Below are 23570 nucleotides of genomic sequence, written 5' to 3' on the forward strand. Positions count from 1 at the left end.
ACTGTTCGATCAAAAAGTAATTAATGTATTAAATATCACTTACACTCAATCATTTCCCTGGACTGGATGCAGACATACATATATATATAAATAGTTTTTTGTATGTGCATTGCGCATAACAGGCTGAGAGGCAGCACAGTAGGTTGTTAAGTTTGGGTGTACAGTCCACTGTCATAATTTGCCTGTGTGTTTCAGTGGGGTGTGTGACAGCAACAGACTGACAGAGAAAGACGTAGAAAGACAGCGGGAGGGAGACAGAGAAACAAGAAACACGAGAGGCCTCCCTTTTGTGAGCACCTCTGGGTGACCTGGGTGTCAGAAGAATGGGCACCCTGGTGTGTGCTCCGCTCACCTGGATGTGGAGGAGCAACTGAGAGAGAGAGGGAGCGATCTCTTGGGGATAACAATCTTTTGCCGTCACACTTTGTCTCTTCCTCTTTCCAATCCCCCCCTCTCCCTGCTCGCTCTTTGCCAGGCACTGTAAGGTTCAGCTCAGGTTAATGAAGGTGCTACTGGGCCAATGCATAATGCATTATCAACAGGTTTGCAGATAGCCACTGGTCAACCATGTGATCCCACTGCTCTCTATTCTCTCCTGCTCTGACTCTTAATAAGGCACTTCCTTTCACCTGTGTGACCAATATCAAGGAGCTACTTGTTATTAAAGCATATAAAGAAGTATTGAGATCATTCACTCATCCTCAAAATGACTTTCTAAAGATTATTCATCTTTTTTTTATGTAAAGGGTATACAACCCAAAATATATTTAAAGATGTTGTTATTGATGGCAGCAAGTTGATGCCATTATTTCGGCATTTCAACATGTACTGTTAAAAAATAAATAAAAAATAACTTCAGTATTCACATTTCCTTTAGATAAATATACATTATGTTTGCCAGTAATTGGTGGGATATTATATTATATTATATTAAATTATATTATAATTTAATTGTAGATGATCACTCTCACTGCACGTGTCTGTCAATCAGTCACGGGTGTGTTTCTGCGTCATCACGGCTCAGCCAATCACACTGCGACGTCCCGAAAGGGGGCTCCCGAGACGTAAACCTGGCAAACATGGCGACGCTCCGGGAAGAGTACGGAGATTGGAAATACGAGCGCTTTTAACCCGACAAAACCACCTCCTCCTCGCATGTTACAATGTGGTGGGGTTAGCCGCAGCCTGCGCACTAACAGCCTTTTAGACGATGCTCGCAGAGGTAAGCCAGCGCCGGCGAAACAGACGCGTGTGTCCCCGCAAGTAGTTTGTTTTCGAGCGGTGGGCTGACGCGGCTAGTTAGCTTGTAGCGGCTAGCGGCGTGTAGCGCTAACCCCGCAGGTAAACACTCAGCTTGTCAGCCGGGGAGAGGACGGGACGTGGCCGCGCTGCCCGCCTGCTATAAACGGCGGCCAGCCCCGGGATTACACGGCTAACGCTTAGTTAATACGATGATCTAAGGATGTGCGCACTGTCAACACCGTGCTGGAATTAGCTCGACACAGGCAGTGTCGGTAGTATGCGTTTAGATTATGAGTAACGACCCTCGAGAACGAATTTCTACATCACAACAAACACAGGTGAGCAGGGCGTTAGCTCAATGCACGGCTACTGAAGCGAACACCTCATGCTGAAGGCGAATGGAAGTGATCTGTTTGGTGCTGGCACGGTTGTGGGTTTACTTGCTACTCCACTGATTTCTCCACAGTTAGCTCAAATTTCCCATCGGCGACACGCATGCTGAGCAGTGTCGGCTAATATTCGGTGTTTTGTCACATCTCCTGCTCATTTTACTGTAACTTCAGGGAGACGTTTATACACACTAACACACAACCAGCGGGTAGCCAGGCTGTCAAACCGAGTGAGACGAGTGTCTTCTCCTGTCAGACACTAACAACTTGCCCTACACAGGCCTGTCTGATAATAGTAGTAGTATTTAAGCCACTATAGCTCGTCCATGGTTCAACAGATTAGCTTTGGCTCTGTTGTCGCTCGTGTGACTTGCCATGACATTGTAGTTTTTATGCCACCGCTCTCACGTGATGCATTTCTCAATGCACACATTGGGGCCCTGACTTTCAACATACCCTGGTCATCTGCTGACACGTATTGCAACTCACAGATCCCGTGGGTGTAGTTGGCGCGGACACTTTTCTCGCTATAGTTTCCACCTCACCTGAGCCACAGGTGACCTTCCCTCAACCAGGCGTCTCTCCAGCTGTCTAAGTACAGGTTTAGCCTCTGTAATGAGGCTTCAGCCGCCACTGCACTATTATTTTTGTCTGACAGGGACTAGTTATGTCTGCTTGAAGCGCAGTCAGGTGTTAAACTGCAGTGGGTCTTTGTAAAATCTTGTTCACGGCTAACGTTTAGTCTGAAGTGAATGATTGTTGTGTTAGTCTTGCGATTCAGTTATACAGTGTCATTGCTATTATCGATATACGATCCAAGGTGAGCACAGATGTAGAAACTCTGTATAGAGGGGCCTTTCAGTCAACACTATTGTCTTCATCATCAACCAAGCTCATACACAGGAATGCTGTTGCCTCTCAGCTCATAGAAAGCCTAATCTCTGTATGCGTCCCCTCCTAGAATTTGTCTCAACGGTTGAGACTAGACGAGTTTCGTTTAGTTGTTTGCTTCCTACATGTTTTTGTATCTGTAGTTTATTTGATTTTAAAAGCCTATTTGCAAAGTAATTTGTAGCTCAACTGTTGCTTGTGTATTTTTTACTCATTCGCTTGGATGGCGAGGCTTAGCTGTAGACATTGGTATGAACGTTTTTTTCTGTCTGGTTGTGATTACTGATGAGAGTGAATGGCATACCTCCATACATTTATGAATACACTTTTCCAACCAGGGTTGGTTGGTTGTAGGGAGGTGTGGGTGCATTGTGTGTTCAACCATGGCCACGCAAAGTTATCCCTGTGCCTTTCACCCCTGACTAAATCTCTTTAAGGTGTCGTAATCAAAGCTCGTTGAACATGTTAGGCCAGCAGGTTGTCACCTCAGGCCTGCTTGACATCTTGTCCACCTCTCCCTCCTTCCTTCTGTCAATAGAAGTGACAGCTTTCAAGAGGTGTGCCACCGGTCATGAGGACATCTTTCATGAATTTAGCCTTGTTCAGACCTGTGTCTCTAATCCAGATAAATCTTCAATAAATTAGATCATGTTAAGATACAGAATGCAACTCACATTTGGCATTAGAACTAGAACTGTGTCAACACCTAAGGTAGGATTTTGCTTGCTTTCATGTAAAAGTTTATGTCATTTGGTCTTAAACTACGTCGGCTGCTAAACTTAAATGAATTAATTAATTTGGTGCTACTGGGGTTGGATTCCCAGTTGGAGCATGTCTTGCTTGGTTGTGTGTTCCAGTTGGTGGGATTTTGCAGGGCGTGTGATTCTGATGGGTTGGCTAGGATCTTTGGTGAATAATATAAACCTCCATATACGCCCTCCTGGATCCACTTCTCACTAGACAATGAAAAGAGATAGCTGGGGAGGAGACTCGTCTCAGCTGTGGTATGTTGCTGACTTCATCCTCCCCAGGGTAACATGGAAGTTAACACTGTTGGACTACAGCTGAAGAAAGCAATCCATTCAAGACTGGATGGAGAAATAGATAAAAAAAAACAATACATACATTCATCTGAGGGCCCAAAACAGAAACACTTCAAGTCTTACCATTCTCAACAACACATTTTAGATTGTGAAGAAAGATCAGAGTTTAGAAAGATTGTGATATCATTTTATTCTTGAAGTAGCCCTTCAGTATCACATCAATTGTTTATATACTCACATTTACACATTGAACTTGTTGTGCAGTCGTGTCTAGTTACAGCTGTCCACAGGTCGTCTAAATTGCATCGCAAAGTGTAGCAGGTCCAAAGATTACAATCTGGTCAATGTGCTGATCATAAATGTTTCCATTTTCACTGTGACATTTTTGTCTCCACCTCCTGTAAACAAATGATAGTGCTGTGCGTGTCCATATACTTGAATACTCCACTTGTTATATTCTTAAATCTTTGGAAGGTGCTGCAGTTCTCTGCTTGTCAAACACCAGATGTTTTACTGTGATTACAGAGGAAGTTCAGTTTACCTAATCCCCTCAGGTTGTGTTTTTATCAGGTGAGAGGTCCTTGGTTCATCATGAGTTGGTTGAAGATCTGATCACTGAGGCCTTGTCTGTTCGCTCTGCTGCTGTAGGACTTGTTCCTTCACTATACGGTAGCTAAGGGCTTGTTAGTAGGTACTGCACAGCACAGGTTTGGAAATTAAGAGCAGGTTGATTTCCCCAGTGTCTGCTCCACTCACTGTTGTGTTGTCAGTGTCGGCTGTCAGAAATGTGTCAGGAGGCTGGCCGCCTTCAAATGACAGGGTAGGTTAGACATGCTGGCAAGTAGGATTCCAGCCAACCAGCATATATGAGCACACAGCAGGGCAAAGTCGTCAGTAACAATTGAATGTGATTTATTTCTCTGCTGTTAAAAGAACCACAGCCCCAGGCGTATTGTCTGTTCTTTAAAATACATTTATTTTCAGTTTATGGCCGTAAAATGTTGCCACATTTAGTATGTGTGGATTTATGAAATATAAACTAGCCCCACCTCTATCTTAATCCATCCCTCAGCCTCACCGACTCTGTTCATCAAACAAATATAACCCTTTGTTGGTTTTCCTTAACGAAACAAGGGGTATGGAACAATATGGAAAGCCCCACTCTCCAAGGGGACTGGTTCAGTATTGAGTTTTGAAACCTAACCCCAGCCCATCAAGACCCGTCAGCCCGGTTCAGACAAACATTTTGAAAATCTTTTTGGGCTTGGTAAGTTTTCTCTTAGCTTGATTGGGTTCAGAGAGAGTGTTGTTGTCAGACCCAAACTCTTGTCCCATAACATTTGGGTTATACAAGGTATACCAAAGTGATACTCTAACACAAAGAGTGAAACACAACATTTGCACAAATGGAGCTCTTAGCTGATTGACAGTTATTTTGATGCAGAGAGACTAACCAGGCCAGGACAGCTAAACTTTGCATACTTTCTTAAATACTAAATCCATACTAATGGGTTTCGTTTTTAAGACACCGTTTTAAAGCTAAAACTAATCTCTGTCTTTCAAAGCGTTTTAGCTCTCTAACAGTAATCATCTCATCCATGCTAACAGAGAAGTGTGGATAGCGTTAACATATCATATACATAAGATATAGTAGAGTGGATGTAGCTGAAGGGAAAAATGTCTGTTAACATAGATTTGGATGATAATACACTACTATGATAAACCTACCTCATTTAGAAACGAATGATAAAACTAGAAAGTAACCATCTGTTGCAGTTTTACCAGGTTGGCATATATCTTTTAATTGCACATTTCAGTTTGTATTCCCCAGTCATTCTAGAGATTTCCTCTCAAGGTTAATGTGGCAGCTCTTTGTATCATATTAATTCTAGTGGATTAGGCCGGCATGATTAGTCAGCCCCTCTTACTTTCTCTCCCTCTCTCAGGCATTAACCGTGGATCTCCCACAGGAGCGCTTTAATGGGCTGAGTTAACCTCTCGCCCAGTGACCACACTGATCATGGTTGCATCTCAGCGTTTGTGGACTTGAGTGCATGGGTTGCAAAATATAGAAATATCTGCCCTTGAGCAGTTTTTAAGTTGTTCCTGGAAATCTGGGAAATAATAAACACCGATATGAAGTTGTTTGTGCACGTCTGAATGTGCCTGGAGTCAAGGACATCCAGCAGCAGAAAGCACGTCATAAAGGCGTGCCACTGTGAAAATGCAGTCTGCCTCCAAAAATACTGCTCTTTAATGATGTACACATCTTTCATTGATCATATATGCTAAGACTTTATTTTAAGACGTGGTGTCAAGCCTGCATGCCACCCAAGCCTTCTTTAGATCAATACTTACTTTTGTGTGTCTGCGTGTGCTCACATTTAGTTTGAGGACTGTATCACTTCTTGCGTTTCCGTTTTCTATGTGTCTATTCATTGTGGGTTGCGTAAGCATTTGCCTAGATGTTGAGATGTGTGTCCGTCCGGCTTTGGTGTTAATCACTGGAACAGATGGTTCATGTTTAAAACCCTGTGTAAGCTGTAATGACTCAAGAGTGTCTGTTATCATGTGGAGGCTCCACAGCCTCACCATCTCAACACAAAGCCATACTGATAGCCTCCACATGCGCTGCGGCTGCTGCTCACTGGCACCATTGACGTCAGACCTGACCTACCTAAACTACATCCAGATACTGATAAAGGGAATTGACTACTATGGACTCAGACAGATTTCATTATGTTATTTGTCACCTTACACTTTTAAGTTTGTTTACATAACCAGAGTGTGGAAAATGTATCTCCTTCAGCCTTTATTTACAAAAACACTTGGAAGAATCCCAGTTTGCAGTTGACTTGCACAAATCCAGCATACAAGCACTGAATAAGGCTAGAATTAATTCAAAATGTCAAAATAATATAGTCATCTCTGACTGATGTATCTGGCACAATGCTTTTAGATTCAGCTGACTAAGGTCTATGCTGTCACACAGAGAGGTTTTAGCAAGTATTTTCCACTGAAATCTTCATAACACGGCCAACATTAGAAATGCCCTCTCTTTGATTCCTGTGTAGGTGCTAGCTAAACAGTTTGCATGAAAGTCAGTACCTGGAGTATGATTTGTTTTTTTTTGCATAGGAAAACAACATTGTGGCTGAAGTCTGTGTTGTAGTTGTCTTACAGCCACAGAAGAGTTTTTTAAAGATTTGAGGTCAGCAGAATAGATTAGTAGCAAAGCTTATCTCTCTCAGATATATATATATAAATATATATGCAATATTTCTTGTAGCCTACCTGTTCAAAATAGTGGCACTCCTGCGTTTCTGTTGACAGAATCCATTCATTTGTTTTAAAAATGATTTTTTCCAATATATTCAAATATATGCAGGAGCGGAAGATGCACGGCTTCATATTGTATGGTACTGGCATTTATTTATGTACACAGGACAACCTTTTGACAAGTTATACAGTAGTCAAACCAGAAACCTCAGAAAGTAGCTGTGACATGCAGCAGAACCACGCCTCAGCCGGTTTGGCCCAGGCGTTAAAAGTGTTAGGACACTATTTTTATAGATGAATTATGTGTATGTGTGAATGATTGTGGTAGGGTGTACACTTCCTATGAATAGTAACCGTTGTCTCTCTGCTACTCATAGCTCAACTGTAATGGTAGTTTGACCATCCCTATTATGCTCCAGTAATCACAACCCTGCTATCATTGACATCATCTCAACCAGTTGTGACATGAGAAAGAGGGTAGTCGAGCCAGTTGGGACACATTCTGAAGCCGCGACACGTGTTTACGAACACACTAAAGACTTTGGTTACTCTCAGCTTATGGCCCCAGCCTTACTGTCTTTCTTCAACGCTATAAGATAGGGGAGGAATTTGATTAACGTAGCTAGATTTCTTCTGGGTGGCCTGTTCTCAGCCATGTTACATTTTCATGTAACAGTGTCATTAGAGGAGCAGTTTAGCATGAGAAGAGAAAGCTGTCAAGTCATCAAGCGATAGTGGTGTTTATATTAAACCAAAGGACTCAAATTGTAAAATAAATTTAATGTCTGAATAGGCAATACATTTGTAATAAGGAAACACCAAAGGCAGATATAAAGTTCATGGTTATTTACATACATCCGCCAATATATCGGTATTATACAATTTTGTAATCCTTAAAATCGGCATCTGCCCAAAAAATCTATATTGGTCAGGCTCCACAACTAATATAATACATGAGACTTGGTTCAAGTGGAGCAACAACAACATGAAGCCACTGATTTGTTTGTCACAAAGTATTTGGCAGTTCAAATATTTGCAGTGGATCAGCTTATATATGGTCTTACTTGTTAATTCAATATTGATTATTTTAAGAAACTTACGCCAGGTCGGCCACTGTCACAAATACACTCTCATTGTGTGGGAAACTGCGGTCTTGTCTCGGCCGGATCTCAGCCTGTCTAATTGGCTGTGGGCTTCCTGTGAGTAAATACAGTCGAGGTCGGTCGATCCCACTGACAGTCATCAGTGTCAGCTTTGCCATGTAATCAGTTGTGTGTGGCGATGACCGATGTCACATGCTGCTCTAAACTGAACTGGAACCTTTCTGGGATCTCTACCACTCATGTTCTTGGAGCTGATAGGTGATATCTTAATATTTTATGACCTATGTTGAGAGCGGAAACAAATGACAACTTCATCGGGACTTGGTGGTCATAAGGAACGCACGTGCGCATTGGCAGTCGTTCAGTGTTGCCTCACAGATTTTCACGAGATATTTCAAATTGAAGTTGAGCTAAATTTGTTATGAGTTTATTGAAACTTAGTTACTGTATTTGATCGCACATTGAATGATCAAATTAGTGATTACAATTGCTTGTCATCTGCAGTGCCCTCATGCAACAAACTGTTCAGTGAATATTTGTAAGAGTAAGTAAAGTTAGGATTCGTATGTTTGTAGAGCCACAGGTGGAACTAAATCTGCTTCACAAATAACCAAAATAGTGATCTCTTCATCACTGATTCTCAACAGGCTGCCTGTGTGCTGTGGTCATGCTATACTGTATAGAGTGATCTGGCCATCCCATGCTTCCGACACACTTGACAGCCAGTTAATGTGTGTCATCCAGTTGTCCATAGTTGGCAGTGGCAGAGAAAACAATGTGTCAGTGTCCTGAGGAAGCTCTGTCTGTCCCTGTCTGGCTCAATCAGCGGAGGTGCTGAGGAACTTGGGTATGAATGTAGGGCAGCAGAAGATCATTGCTGCTGATAATCATTGAGTCTGTCAGCGACACCACTCTGACGGCTCCACGGCTGAAGTGTGAGAGAGATACAATGTGTGACTCTGACAGTTTTCACACACCACCACAGTTATGTATACAACCACATTATTCACATTAGCACATGACACTTTAAGGCCTGGTTTCATTGGTCCGGCTTGTACCTGTTGGGACAGATAGGTATTTGGAGACTCATTCCTCATGTAACAACCCACAGCTTGTTCACGCACACACCTATTCATATCAACTGTGGCCGGCCCAATAGGGCTGATACTTATATCAAGATTTAGGAGTGTAAAAGGGGCCTCCAATAACAATCAGCCCATAGTAACTAATTTTCCATCCAACCTTACAACAAAACTTTTTTTCTGGTATTTTTGTTTTGTATTCGATGGAGACAACTAAGACAGATCGGAAATGTGGGGAGAAAGAGTTTTGGTATGAAATGGCAGACAGATCCGGCTGCAGGCAGTCGAACTTGGGTACATATAAACATTAAACGTATATGTGTGTGCGTGATTCTGTGTACCTACTTATCCTGCAGCACCATAGGGGGCTTCTTATGTCCAAGAACCTATACAATATGTATAGGGGAGGTTCCTGGATATATGTAGACTTGTCCTTTTTGACGACGGTGATTTAAGCCGGAGGTTGACGTATTGAACAGGGAGACAGTATTTAATTAGCACCCAGCCATCTCTGAGAGAGTAACCTGCTTTCCATGTCATTAGGAGAAATTGAAAACAGTGAACTCTTATCCTCTGTGATATGAAAGCATCAACAACAGTCATGATAGAGGTCACTTCCAGTTTAAACCTTCAGCCTGCACTGAGCTGGACTGAGTGGGTATTAGCTCTGTCGTTTGTGCCAGTGCTATACTTATATAGTGAAGGTAGCTCTACTCTGTCAGTAAACTTGTTTTCTTTGACTGGTGTATTTCAATTAAGTTGTTTGGTATTGTGTCATTTCACCAACTGCATCTGCAGCAGTGTCACAGAATGGGGCTGAAAATGGAAGAACTAGAGTTAGTAATTTGGAAACATGCGAGTTTGGTTTCCTGCAGTGACAATGGCAGGAAAACCATAGGATGTGACTCACACACACCCACACTCACACACTCACACACTCCCAGTCTTCATTTGACACTCTCTGACAATACAGCATACAACAGTGTGTGTCTTTTTAAATAATTTTTTATTTTTTTATTTAATTTTTTCATCGACTGCTCAGCTGAGCCTGCTTCATGTGCTGAGTTTGCAAATAATGGATTCAGAGCGCGCTCTGCTGGACACGATGTGATCACAATATTTCAAATTACCTTGAGCATTTCTCTCTGCATTATGTTGTCATATTGGTTTCTTTTTGACAACATACAACGCAACCAATCTGAAACCTGCCAGCAGAAATGACTGGTTTGCTTAGGTAATAATGTAAAAAAACGCTTGATTAGTTCCTTAAAAACATGAATAATGTCGTTTAGTTTGAAACAGGGCTGCAAACTAAAATACCTTCTTAGATCAGCAATATACAATTTGAATTCCTTCGTCAGAGAGTAGACAGGAAAATGATGATTAGACATATTGGAGTATTCATCCTGTGTTTTGGATTTATGTGTGTTTCAGGCCAGTCTATCCATCTGGGGATGGGGGGGTCTTGGAGTCGTGCTGTTCCTTGTCACCTTTGGACCCTTTGCCATATTTTACCTGGCCTTTTATATCTTCTGCTTTGTTGGAGGGTGAGTATTGAGTTGTCTAAGCCGCACTTGGTGTCTATTTATAACCACAACACTCTGTACAGGAGCCTGAAAGATCAGTTTAAACTTGCTCTCACTTGTTTTCCAGGGGCTTTGCGGTCACTCTGCTCTATGGAAAGATCAACTCAGAGAAACACCTGGAGAAATGCGAGCACTCTTACTTGCCGCCCACACAGATTGGTATAGTGAAGGTAAAAGGATCTTAAATGAACACAGGTTGTGATGTACCCTACATGCACCAATTCATTACCCGGTATTTGTTTTCTTTGTTGATGTCACCTTGCCGATTTACATGCAGATCAGGCTTTTGCTGATATGATAACTCACATTTCACCTCATCTCTCTTTTCATGGTGTACTTCTTTTTCAGACATTGGATGAGATGAAGCTAGAAATTAAGCCTATAAGGATTGACCGGAGATTGACTGGCTCCAGTTTTATAGATGAACCACTACAACAGGTGTGTGTGTATGTGTGTGTATATGATTTTGACTTCCTGTACATTTAACACTACAGGATTGAAGGTAAATTAAAGCATTTATTTCTGTTTTGAAATGCTGTCTGCTGGGGATGTACTCCGATTAACACAATTGCAACTAGTATGGCACTCAGATCGCATTCCTCTGCCAACAGTCAGTCCCCTTAAATTCAATCAAGCTGCAACAAATTTCACACACTCAGATCCCCGAATTATTCCCTGGAGAATCAGGGAAATCTTTTTAAAAGCCCATTCTCACAATGTTTCAGAAAGTGATAAAAAGATTCATGGATCTGAGCTTTTGTCTAGATCCACCCGAAATGTAATGTGTTCTTTCTTGGCCCCCGTACCTTCTTTGCAACAAGTTCTGAAACCATGGCCACCTTGGCTGGGGTAAAAAGATATTGTAAATGAGGGTCTGGTTGCTGGTCAACACGGAATCAAAGTGAATGGCTTTTGTCCTCTGGTCAGTGTGGTTACAAGACTGACAGTAGGAACCAAGCTTTAAGCACATTGTCCTCATAAAAGCCACATGGCTTGCAGAGGTAAGTGCAGACTCAGCTGTTTAAGACAGTCAGATGATTCTCTACTATGGTGTCTCTGTTCTCCATTCCTCCCTAGGAATGCTTACTAATCATTTCAGCAGCACGTGAACCTTGAGATCTTTCCATCTTAACATGACACCATGCAAAACTGTGTCATTCTCTACGAAAAAAAGACACATTCTGTGACCAAATCCTTTGTCCCTCGGCAGCTCATACATCCGCAACAGATACTGACAGTCATAACCTCTGCCAAGGAGGAATTTCAACCCTGTCCATTTTTTGTTGGTTTGTCTGTTTGTAAGCAGCAATAAGCAAAAACTACTGGACGGATCATCATTAAACTTGGGGGAAGATGTAATATGAATCAGGGAAGAACCCACTTTATTTAACATAGCAGACGTTTCTCCTCCGCAGGTGATCCAGTTCGCTCTGAGAGACTACATCCAGTACTGGTACTACACTCTAAGCGAAGATGAATCCTTTATATTGGAGATCAGACAAACTCTGCAGAACGCACTCGTCCAGTTCTCCACACGGTACAAGACGAGCACATTCTGAACCATATCTGCTTCGATATCCAAGGTTTTACACCAAATCTGCCTGTATTTACTTTACTTTATGTGTGTGCGTTTGTGCATCAAGGTCCAAAGAGGTGGACTGGCAGCCTTACTTTACAACTCGCCTGGTGGACGACTTTGCCACCCATTTACGTGTCTTCAGAAAAGCCCAGGATCGCCTCGCTGACAGAGAGGACAAGCAGAGTACGCACACACATTCATGATTGCTCTCTCTGATCCCTCACTAATCATTAGTTTACTCGGCATGTCTCCTGAATTTTCCTGAACACTGACTTTGATTGCGTATTTTGTAACCAGAGTTTTGTGTTCTTTTGATGGACTACACAATAAGATTTGATTAGAGCTGTGGTGCAGACACACAGTTTCCTAGAGTTGCGCAGAGATGATGACAATGACGAGTTATGTCTGAACAGGAGACATAACGGAGGAGCTGGTGGACTCGTTCTTTGAAGCCGAGGTGGAGATGGAGAGGAAGATTTGCCGAGACGTAGTGTGCACTTCAATCAAAGACGAAGAAGGTAAACGCACATCTTTATTCATTCTTGTTTTACATTTGACACCATTGCGCGGAGCACAAATGTGTTTCCGTCTCATTGTATCGTTATCGTAAACCTAATCACAAGCGGTGTGTGTGTCAGGGTTCCTTCGGGACTTGTGTGAGCTGCTTCTGTATCTGTTACTACCTCCTGGAGATTTCCACAACAAGAACATGCGATACTTCCTAAGGGTGAGTACACTTAAAAGGATATACACATTAAATCTCACGCTTACTTAAAGAATAAACGATCACAACATTCACTGGTTTGAATGAAGAAATCACACAATCATCCCAGAGCAAGTCTGCGTTGAGTCCCCAGCAAGTGCTGCCAGTTTGGCCACAAGCCTCTCTGAGTGTTAGGTTCAACAACAGGCTTCTTAATTAGCCCCATTTCCATAACAGACAACTGGTCTTCGTGTTTGTAACTGGAATGTCACTGTGGTGGTTTTTTAGGAGGTGTTGGCTCGTGGTGTGCTGCTTCCTCTGATCAACCAGCTGAGCGACCCGGACTACATCAACCAGTTTGTCATCTGGATGGTGAGATTTGACTGGATATACATTCTATGTGTCGGCTAATATTGGCTGTTTTTGTCATAAAAGAGAGCAATCAATAGTTACTGTTTGTGTGTTTCTGCTTGTGTAGATTCGGGACTCCAGTTGTAACTATGAAGCCTTCATGAACATACTGAAGTTGACAGACAAACCTCCTGAGCTGGAGGCTGTCAAGGACAAGGTGGTGGAAGAGCTGCAGTATCTCCGCTCCCTGGACACTGCTGGAGATGGTGGGCGCTCGCACTCACACACACTCGTATGAAAGTATTTGGCCATGTAAGGCCAAGAGGACTTCTGAAAATGCCCTGCTTTCATCCCCTTTATTGTTTCTTTGTCCCTTAGACATCAATGTGATCAAAAACCAGATTAACAGTCTTCTGTTTGTGAAGAAGGTGTGTGAGACCAGGATCCAGAGGCTGCAGTCGGGCAAGGTGAGAAACAACAATGCAGTTTTCATAGTTCTCACACTGGAGGATCCAATACAAAATGTACCTTACTTCATTTTAGTGCATTCAGTTTTGATAGCTGCTTATCTATTTATTAGTATGATGGTTAAATATTGTCTGCACAAGAATCCGCTGCATTTGCTCATGGTCATTTAGTTTTCACACACAGTTTTCAGACTTACCTTTCCTGTGTCTGGTTGTGTAGGAGGTGGACGCCTTGAAGCTGGCAGCCAACTTCGGCAAGCTGTGTGTTATCCCCCTGGATCACATCCTCGTCCACAACATAGCCCTGCAGTTCTTCATGGGTAATTCTGCAAATGCCAAACACTCCTGGAGCCTCAAACTTGTGGCTCTTTTCATTTTGACATTTACGGAGCTGTTTAGAATTCTCAAATTTCCAAAATTGAAAGAAGTTGACAAAGCCAAAGTTACATTAAGTCATTGAAGTGGCACAATAATTCAATAAGTATTTATGTAACCTTCTAACCTTAGACACCTTCAGGAATAACTGTATGTGTGCGTGTGATTCTTGTTGTTCTGGGTTTGCACCCTCATGGTTGAATGCACTTATTGTAAGTCACTTTAGATAAAAGTGTCAGCTAAATGAAATGTAATGTAATAATGTGTGTGTTGATGCAGACTTCATGCAGGTAGCGGGGGCGCAGGCCGAGCTGTTTTTCTGGCTCACTGTGGAGGGCTACAGGGTGACGGCACAGCAGCAACTGGAGGCCATGCTGGGCTGGCAGAAAGATGGCAAGAAGCAGCCCAGCGCCACCAAAGGACTTCTGAAGGCCGCTGCACTCGGTGTCTTCGAACAATACCTCTCTGAAAAGGTAGGAGGCTCCTATTCAATACTATTCCAAAACAATCCTCGATAGGTGACACATATATTTCACCTCGCTCTTTCCGTATTGTAAGAAATGATCTACTGACACACGTGTACTATTCATTCTTCTATAACAGGCGTCTCCCAGAGTGCAGGTGGAAGAGGAGTCGGTAACAAAACTTGGGGAGAAGCTGCAGAAAGAAGATCCCACTCCGGAGATATTTGACGAAATCCAGAGACAGGTACTAGAATGTTTTCAACAGAGATTTTTCTGTTAGACTGAATTTTATGACCAATGGTGACAATCAATATTTTCATTGATTTAAGCAGTGATACACATTTTTCTTCTGTCTTCTATATATCCTGTTCTTTATTTAATGTTCCGCCAGTTTCACACGTGCTGTGTTTTACCACAGGTGTATGACATGATGCTACGTGATGAGCGCTACTACCCCTCCTTCAAGCAGAGTCCTCTGTACGTCCGCATGCTCGCAGAGCTGGATATGTTGAAAGAACCAAGTTACCGGGGATCTGACGACGGCGATGGAGAGTCTTTCAACGGCTCTCCCACAGGAAGCATAAACCTAGTATGTTGCCTTCCACTCCTGTTTCAGGGCTCAGAAAAACCCTGATGTGACATTGTTTTTGTAGTTCATCCTATGGTTGTTTATGGTGTACTTGTTCCTTGTGATTTTAGTCTTTGGACGACTTGTCCAACTCCTGCCATGATGAATCTATGCAACTTCATGCCTTCATCTCCGACACAGGTACAGAGACACACACACAGACACACACAGTCTAAATACACTCATTTTAATGAACATTGTGTTTGAGTGTCTGTCGATGTAGCGTTGTGAAGAAAACGTAGGATTTGATTCTTCCAGCTTGTGTATGAGGAGTGTTTCATGTATACCTGTTAGTCTGTCCGCACCAGCTCCACCCTGCATGTTCAACCTTTCACCTCCCAGCTCCGTTCAGCTGCATGTGTCTGCTGTGTCACTTTCATCCTGTTCCAGTGTTCTTTTTTATTTCTTTCATTCTGTCACCTTCACTGTTTTTCTGTTCTTTCTTTTTCCTTCCTCCTCCCCCTCCCTCATCCTTCCTGTCATTCTACCACATTTTCCTCCTTTTTTGTATCACATTTTCACTCTCTGTGCACTGCATTCTTTCTTCTGCTTGTTCTTCTTCCCCCCACCCACACCTTTGCACCTACACATTCTTTTCTTTCCATTCCCTTCTTTCCTCTGCTTTCATCCACCCCCTCATACTCCAATTCCTCATGGGATTTGTTACCACGTGGCGTAGCTGACGCTTGTCTCCCGGGCTTGTGGGGTGCTGCAGGGGTTTGCAACGACCACGGTAAGACCTACGCGCTGTACGCCATCACTGTGTTCAGACGCAACCAGGATGGCAGCGAGGAATGCTGGAAGACCTACCGCCGCTATTCAGACTTCCACGACTTCCATATGAGGATCATTGAACAGGTCAGTGTTTGTGAGAGTTAGATAAAAGTTATTAATAGTGTTAAAATGTGAAGCAACAACATGAATTTGTTTGTCTCTGTGTGTTTTGTTTTAGTTTGAGAACCTGACGTCGATCCTCAAGCTGCCAGGAAAAAAGACATTCAACAACATGGACAGAGACTTCTTAGAGAAGAGAAAAAAAGACCTCAATGCTTACCTACAGGTAATACTTTTAGATATTAGAAAGATTTGCCTACGTCGTTTTGTGGAGTATGTATACATCAATATCTTTTTGTGTGTGTTCCAGTTGCTGATGAACCCAGAGATGGTGAAGGCCTGCCCAACTCTGATTCCTTATGTCTACGACTTCCTAGAAAACAAGGCCTACAGCAAGGGCAAAGGAGACTTTGCACGAAAGGTTATTTGAATTTTCTAAACCATAATAAACATTTCAGTTTCATTTATTTATAACAAGATAAATGCAAATACTTTTTGTAAAGTTTGTTGCAAGATTTATAGATTCTGTACACGTTAACACAATTTGTTTAATATTATTATTAATATTATTATTATTCAACTAAGTGTTGTTAATCTAGAGGCACAAATATGTATTTTCAGTCATGAATCAAAGCTTAAATGTTTTGTATGGATGTTGCATCAGATCTTTAATGGTGAAAATGTAAAAAAAAAAAGAAGCCCTATACATCAATGTCAAAGTCATAAAAGTAAAATCCTGCATCTGCCTACTTAACTGCATTTGCTTCCAAATCTAATGGGTTCCTTCTTGTCCCATCCTTCCATTTACTTTGTTAAAATCTGTTCTGTAGTTTTTGAATTATCCTGCTCACAAAAAACTACCCAACCAACATATGACCTCCTTGGTGGAGGTAACTAGCTCTTCCCTGGTCATGCTTTCCTTTCTATTTTCTGTGTTTTGCGGAACATGTGCACCGACTTCCAATTTCATCTTTAATTCAGCAGTTATTTGATTATTGTGACTCACCGAGGTTTGTAACCGTCTCAATAAAATACATTTCCTTCTTTTTGTTTCATTGGCCCGTCAGATAGACACATTTGTAAATCCTCTGAAGAGCTCAATGAGGAACGTGTCCAATGCGGTGAAGTCCCTGCCGGACAGCCTGGCTGAAGGGATGACCAAGGTATCTGACAACATGGGACGCATGTCAGAAAGACTGGGTCAGGACCTTAAACAGTCCATACTGAAGGTAACGCCATCAAATACTGACGATATTCAAACAATATATCATAAACCACAAGCCTCCATGTTAGTTCTTCAAACCTCTGACCATGTACTGTCTCTCCTCTGCTCTCCCAGGTGCCCCCTCTCCTCCCCAAGTCAGACATCGACCCTGAACACTGTCGAGTCTCCGCTCAGCTCGATGACAACGTGAGTCAGTCGGACTTGGTTTGGTTCCCACGTTTTTTCTTTTTATTGTGATTTCAGTCGAATGTTAAATGTGTGTCTTGCTGGTCCAGGTGGACGATAACATCCCGCTGAGGGTAATGCTGCTGCTGATGGATGAAGTGTTTGATTTGAAGGAGAAAAATCAGTGGCTGCGCAGGAACATTAAGAACCTGCTGCAGCAGCTCATCAGAGCGACATATGGAGACACCATCAACAGGTCAGTGACACTAGGATATATTTTATATATCCACAGGTAGCGAGCACAAAAATATCTATAATACTGTCATGGATTGTTTATTCAGTTGACTATTAGAGTTTTTCTACCCTCATCAAGCTATATTTTAATGATTAATAATCTCATCACAAACATGTTAACAGTCTTTCACATTTGGGTTAAGAGTGATTTGTTTCTATTGATTGTAGATTTGAACTCAAAGTAATGTAATCAAGAGGAGTGTATATGTTAATGCTGTGTAGAAAAATACCTAAGATGCACAGTTTGTATATTAATTAGTGTCCCACATCAGCGAACCACAAAACAAGAATTAAAGTTCTCAGATGACAGAATATGTGCACAGACCTTAATAAGTGAAGGCACATTAAGATCTTCAGAAGATCAAAAAGCTTTCAACTCATTCACTGTATAATCTTTGTCACTGTAGGAAAATCGTGGATCATGTGGACTACTTGACTTCACCAGAGCAGGTGGCTGACTATGTCAAGAAGTTCAGGTAATGACTCCCCCCTTTTTTTAAAAAAAATCTGATTGGTCAAAGGACTTGGGACTAACACTGGTCGGCTCCGTCTGCACACAGGGATTCCTACTGGCCCAACGGTATACTGGCTGAGACAACGCCCCGCCGGGACAAGAGCATCCGCATGAGGACACGAGTAGCTGCCAAGACCAGCCTGCTGGGTATCATGCCAGGTGAAAAAACACAAACACACACACAAACTTTACCATCAGCCAGCCCCCATGCACTTGCGCCTCATTTTAAGGTATCCTCTCCTGTACATACAACATCAACTCTAGCTAGCCCTAGGGGGCCATATATTGGAAAAGGACAAAGCAGACAAAATAATAGAACTAACTTGAACTAGAGTATCAAACCAGTTTTCACCCTGATTTTTAGAGAAAAAAAAGGGTTCAGGTTGAAGACTGACTTGTTTGTTTCACAAATTTCCGATCTGGTTCAGTTCTATGTCTCTGATAAATCTTAGTGCTCAGCCACCTCTCTGAGCCCTTTTATTGAAGACATGCAAGACTGATATAAAACTCAGCCTCTGTGTTAACTGGCATCTACAGGCCTGAGGGCAGAGGACAAGCAGAAGAAGTGTAGAACTATAAAGTCTGAATGGTATCTTTCACTTTGTAAACAATTGGCAGTTATCCTCACTTTACTTTCTTTAGCTAGGAGCTTTATATCGCTGTCGTCTAACTAAATCCTACTAAACTTCATGCTTGTCCTAAAGCCACACACAAGAGGCAAAAATTAACCCATGAGAGTTATTTTCTTTTTCACCACTAACTTTCTCTTTCTGCCCCAGATGAACTGAAGCACATCATTGGAGCTGACACCACGAGAAAGGGCATCCTGCGCGTCTTCGACATGTTCCAGTATCAACCCATGAACCGACGGCTCGTCTATGTTTTCCTGGAGGGCTTCTTGGAGACAATGTTCCCCCAGTACAAATTCCCCGAACTCTTTGTCAAGCTGCACTCCCGCTCACCGCGCATCCAAAGATACAGCCAGAAACTCAAATCGTCCTCTCTCAAGAGGTGACAGGAAAGGACGAGGCAACGGGACCGACTAGACCCACACAGACTTGGGAGTGAAGAGTGAGAGCAGGGGCTTGACTTGAAGCTTGAGGTGTGTGTGCGTGATCTCTGCCCTTCCACTTCGCTCACACCCTTTGGTGAAAAACACTCCTATGATCAAGCTGATTGTCTCGCTTTGAAAACCGAAGGATGCACAACAGACTGCCCTCCTCTCGCTCTGTGACACACACACATGCGCAAACACAAGTCCTGTAATTTGCACCGAGACTGAACATGGCAGTCTTTTCTTTTAGCTTCCATGTTTTCTCCCTCCTTTTTGGATTTTTTTAGTTATCTAGCTTAATCCTGGGCCAGTCGATGCTGCTTTCACATGGTCCAGAGAGCTGACCACAGATACTGTATTGTTTTTAAACTGCAGGAGTAGATAGCTTAGACCCACACCTTGCCTTACCTTCCTGTTTCTTCTGTCTTTCAGCCAGCTCAGTCTGCCATCATTAAGCAGGCCGTCGTTATAGCTACCCTCACTGCTGTAGACATGTCAACTGCGAAATCTTTATTTTGTTTTCACAGCAACTAAATATGTCAATCACTGATTTTGAAGAGGCGCTGTTTTTAAAAATGTGACTGAACAAATGTAAATCAAAAGGAGGATTTTTATTTTTATCGTCAGCATTTTTCCCCTGAGCCTCAATGCTTCTGTTGACTCATTATTTTTTCCCCCTTTTTTCTCGTCCGAAGTGTAAAATCATCTGTTCCACCCATGATCCTCAAAGAGAAGGCCACATCCCCTTTAACACTAATGTCATAACCTGTGACGACCAAAGCTCACGCTGTTCCTATGTGTGTGTGTCTGTGATTGATGACGGGATCCTCTAAACATGCTGTGCATCATATCAATAATCGTGTTGGAGCAGGAGAATGAAGTGTTGACCTAAAAGCTGAGGCTGCAAAAGACGCGCTGAAGTGTGTCACAGTTGTAGGGAGCTCAACTTTGGAGCTATCGGAGAATCTAGCTATCAAAGAATGTACTCTCCGGTCCAGTCTGTATTTGGCTCGTGTAGAATTAAGTGCAAGTGTGTGTGTGTGTGTATGTGTGTGTTTAGCACGAAGATCTAACCCTCTTCAGTCAGAAACTGTGCCAGTCTGAGCGAGTGAACCAGCCTTAAACCTACATAGAGTATAAACTGACCGAGAGACGCACCCTAGAGGAAGCTCTCCTCCACATGACTGAACGTTAGAAGAAGATCAACATAGAGATATGGAGAAATATCCCTAATCACTTTTATTCAGAGAAGATTTAATTTAGTGCAATATTTTTTTTCTTTAATGCATGTGCATTTTGAATCATTGTATACTGGAACAAGTAATTCATATTGTTTTTAAAGTAAAGAACACAAAAGAAGTCCCCAGAAACGTCTTCTTATCCCAACAACTTAACATTCCGTTGTTGTAACAATACAATGTCCATTTTACAGACTTGTTTTATAAGTCGGTGGTTTGTTAGTTTTGGGTGTGAGGGGAGTATTTTCCACTCGTCCCTCACCACTCGATAGGCTTTTGGGGACGGATCGGGGTGGGGGGTGGGATCGGGTCACAGCCTGATAGTTAGCTCTTCGGGACATAGCTAGGTCAGAGGCGGGCACAAGACAACTGCTTCTATTTAACTCGTAGGTGGCGTTTTATGCATTAGAGCTCTTTCTGTCAAGTGTGAACAGATGTCGTGAACGGACAGCTGGAGGGACCGCCCCTTCCTGCCTGTCCAATATTCACTCAGAACTCACGGGAGAGCTGCGTGACCTGTGACCAATGGAATCACTGCTAATGAGCACTTACCGTAGCAACTGTGCGAGGGCCTCTCCCGTTGGCCGGACGGAGCCCCGTTCTGCTGCAGCCGTCGGACAGGACTCGCTCGTCTGCTGTGATTCGCTTACACTGAGCAGCAATGGTGGACTCTAATTGGCTGAGGGAGGACATGAACTGGATCCTCTCTTACCGGTAGAGGAGGAGAAGTCACCTTTAACTTTCTGCACACCTCTCCATACAGGAAGGCTTGTCGTTTTCCCCCCCTTTTTTAACCCCCACTATATATGAATCTATTATAAAGAAAATTGTGCATATCTGTGTACAGTATGTGTTAATAGTGTGCCTAAATGTACTGTCAACTCTATTTTCATATTTTTCTTTAACCTAAGAAAAAAAAAAAAATCAATCAGAATGTCATGATCATTTTACGCAACTGAAAATGACTTTAGGGTGTTTTTTTTTTTTTTGCATTATGCTTATCAAACTGTTCCTTGTGAGCAACTGTGCTCAGATCAGTATAACACTAATAAACGGTTACTCAGACTAACTGATCCAGTGTTTCCAGTGTCTTATGTAGCTGCTGTATTTGTTTCGGACATACGTCACAAAGGTGAGGTCTCTCACTGAGAAGCTGGTATCTGGTTCATCCACATCACACAGACCTTAACTGCTTCATAAAGATTATACCTCGGTTCTCTGCTACTGTATCAACAGTCTACCACCAGTACAAACCAGTTAACTGATGCTCGGGGGCTTCAACACAGATCTATATATATATATATAACACTGCTTATCTCACATTCGCAAATCAATGCAGAGGATATAGATGATAGATTTTTGTATCGTCTATCTAGGGTACCATGAGGTGGTTGGCTCTGTTCAAATTATTCATTCAGTCCTGACTCATTAAGACTGAAGGAGACTGAAAGCACAAGCACCAACGTAACAACAGGCGTAAATGAGCATTTGAAATTAAAGTAGAAATGTTCCTCAACTATGACTGAAAATGTTTATTTATTCACACATATTTAGAAACTGTTTAAATTCAGGTGATTCAAGCAGCCACAGCTAAACCAAAATACCATCAGAGAAGAGCTTCGAGATTCAGGACTCTGTCCAAGGGTCCAAGTTATAGCATCTTGGACTGATGCATTTATGACACCAGCGCCAGGACTAACCCACGTGTGTGCAGGCTCACGGTCAAAACTAAAAGCCTCACAATTTTGCCGGATTACCTTAATATAGCAGCCACAGTTAGTCTGATCGCATGCTGATTTGGAGGAGAAAGAATGCTGCTGCTTTCATTCCCACATCTCACCCCAGAGGCCTGATTGTTTGTCATGTTGCCAGTGTCCTCCATGTTAATACATAACATCACAGGCTTACTTTACTGATCTGTCGAGAGGGCAGGGAAAAGGTCAAGCAGGCAGTGATCGCCCTCTGCTGGATCAGAGGGGAAACTACATCAGACTGTCTTGATGCGCTTGGAGACAGTAAAGAGACAGCCCTTATAGAACATAACTATTCACCATGTGTGGCTGCAGGGGGCGCTGTTCCTCTGTTACAGCTACATGGTGTTGGTTTAATGATACAGAGAGGCCATCAGTGACGTTAAACCAAAGTGCAGGATGTGGAAAGTGCTCCATGTCAAACCACTACTGGTGCACAGCTGCCACACTTCCATTAGTCATGTGCAAAACATTTCACTGACGACAAACACTTTCAAAACAACATTTTAGTCAAATACGTGACATCTTCCCATTTTAATTTTAGCAGCTGATAAACTCCAAACCTGCTGGATGCTCTTGCAACAAAAAGCAACTCGTCGGAAGCAGTGTCTTATTTGTCTCGGTGTCACATGATCATCCTGTCAGTCTCTGATTTATGTACTCGGCGTCCCCATGTCCTTTCTTTGCGCTTTTCCAACCGGGTCTGCGATGACGACGATGCCCCACGCAGCCAAACCTGGGACACAAACGCAGCGCAGTGTCAGTGGTGTTGCACCTGAAAACACACAGAGACCCACTCCGACAGGCTACTTCCACTCACTTGCAGCGAAGGTGATCTGCGCCACGGTGCCCATGGAGGTGGGTCCGCCTCGTCGCATCACGCTCCGGGCCGCCATGAACACATAAGCTCCGGCCAGGATCAAGCCACCTCCGGAGACGAGCCGGCAGCTCCAGCAGTTCCTGAACCTCGTGCCGGGCTGAGGCGCGGGGGCGGCGGCTCCTCCTGTCGGTTCCTGCGGTGCTGTTGACATTGTGCTGCGCTCAGGTGCTAATGCTAATGCTAACGTGTCCCCTGGTCTAGAACGCGTGGAGACATTAAACAATCGGTGAAACAAACAGGAAATACGTCGAACTTCCTGCTTTTTAAAAAGAGAAATATCCTCAAATGCTCAAAGTATTGAAACACTCACAGGAAAGCTCACTTTTCATTTACGTCCCAGGTTTTGGTTCATGCTGGTTGAGAGGAAAGGTGAAATCTGGGAAAGTGCTTCCGGGTGATTAACCTAAAGTTTCCTGTCCTGTATTTTCAAAAT

At 42.9% G+C, this 23570-nt stretch overlaps 2 protein-coding genes across 5 annotated transcripts; one reads left to right on the plus strand and one right to left on the minus strand.

Moving 5' to 3' along the window:
• Nucleotides 1-1083: 1083 nt before the first annotated feature.
• On the plus strand, nt 1084-21579 carry snx13 (sorting nexin 13). Of its 3 annotated transcripts, none has more exons than XM_062409972.1 (25): nt 1084-1222; nt 10464-10576; nt 10683-10785; nt 10964-11053; nt 12031-12152; nt 12259-12377; nt 12608-12712; nt 12833-12921; nt 13186-13269; nt 13376-13514; nt 13627-13715; nt 13936-14035; nt 14370-14563; nt 14694-14798; nt 14973-15143; nt 15254-15323; nt 15862-16040; nt 16135-16242; nt 16327-16437; nt 17084-17245; nt 17356-17427; nt 17517-17662; nt 18108-18176; nt 18261-18373; nt 18994-21579. In XM_062409972.1, exons 1-25 carry the CDS (start codon nt 1211-1213, stop codon nt 19227-19229), a joined length of 2901 nt encoding a protein of 966 aa, XP_062265956.1. In that variant the 5' UTR covers nt 1084-1210; the 3' UTR covers nt 19230-21579. The 3 variants fall into 3 exon arrangements, with proteins under 3 accessions (XP_062265956.1, XP_062265954.1, XP_062265955.1); XM_062409970.1 differs by lacking the exon at nt 1084-1222 and adding an exon at nt 1308-1580; XM_062409971.1 differs by lacking the exon at nt 1084-1222 and adding an exon at nt 1315-1580 and having other exon boundaries at nt 15898-16040.
• A 439-nt stretch (nt 21580-22018) lies between these two features.
• dmac1 (distal membrane arm assembly component 1) lies at nt 22019-23569 on the minus strand. 2 transcript variants are annotated; one of them, XM_062409975.1, is made up of 3 exons: nt 23448-23569; nt 23078-23334; nt 22019-22993 (listed from the first exon to the last, which is right to left on the minus strand). In XM_062409975.1, the coding sequence occupies exons 2-3, from the start codon at nt 23286-23288 to the stop codon at nt 22911-22913; spliced, it is 294 nt and encodes a 97-aa protein (XP_062265959.1). In that variant the 5' UTR covers nt 23289-23334; nt 23448-23569; the 3' UTR covers nt 22019-22910. The 2 variants fall into 2 exon arrangements, with proteins under 2 accessions (XP_062265959.1, XP_062265960.1); XM_062409976.1 differs by having other exon boundaries at nt 23460-23536.
• Nucleotide 23570: the final 1 nt, after the last annotated feature.

This window comes from Platichthys flesus, chromosome 17, assembly GCF_949316205.1.
Source record: "Platichthys flesus chromosome 17, fPlaFle2.1, whole genome shotgun sequence".
Taxonomy (NCBI): domain Eukaryota; kingdom Metazoa; phylum Chordata; class Actinopteri; order Pleuronectiformes; family Pleuronectidae; genus Platichthys; species Platichthys flesus.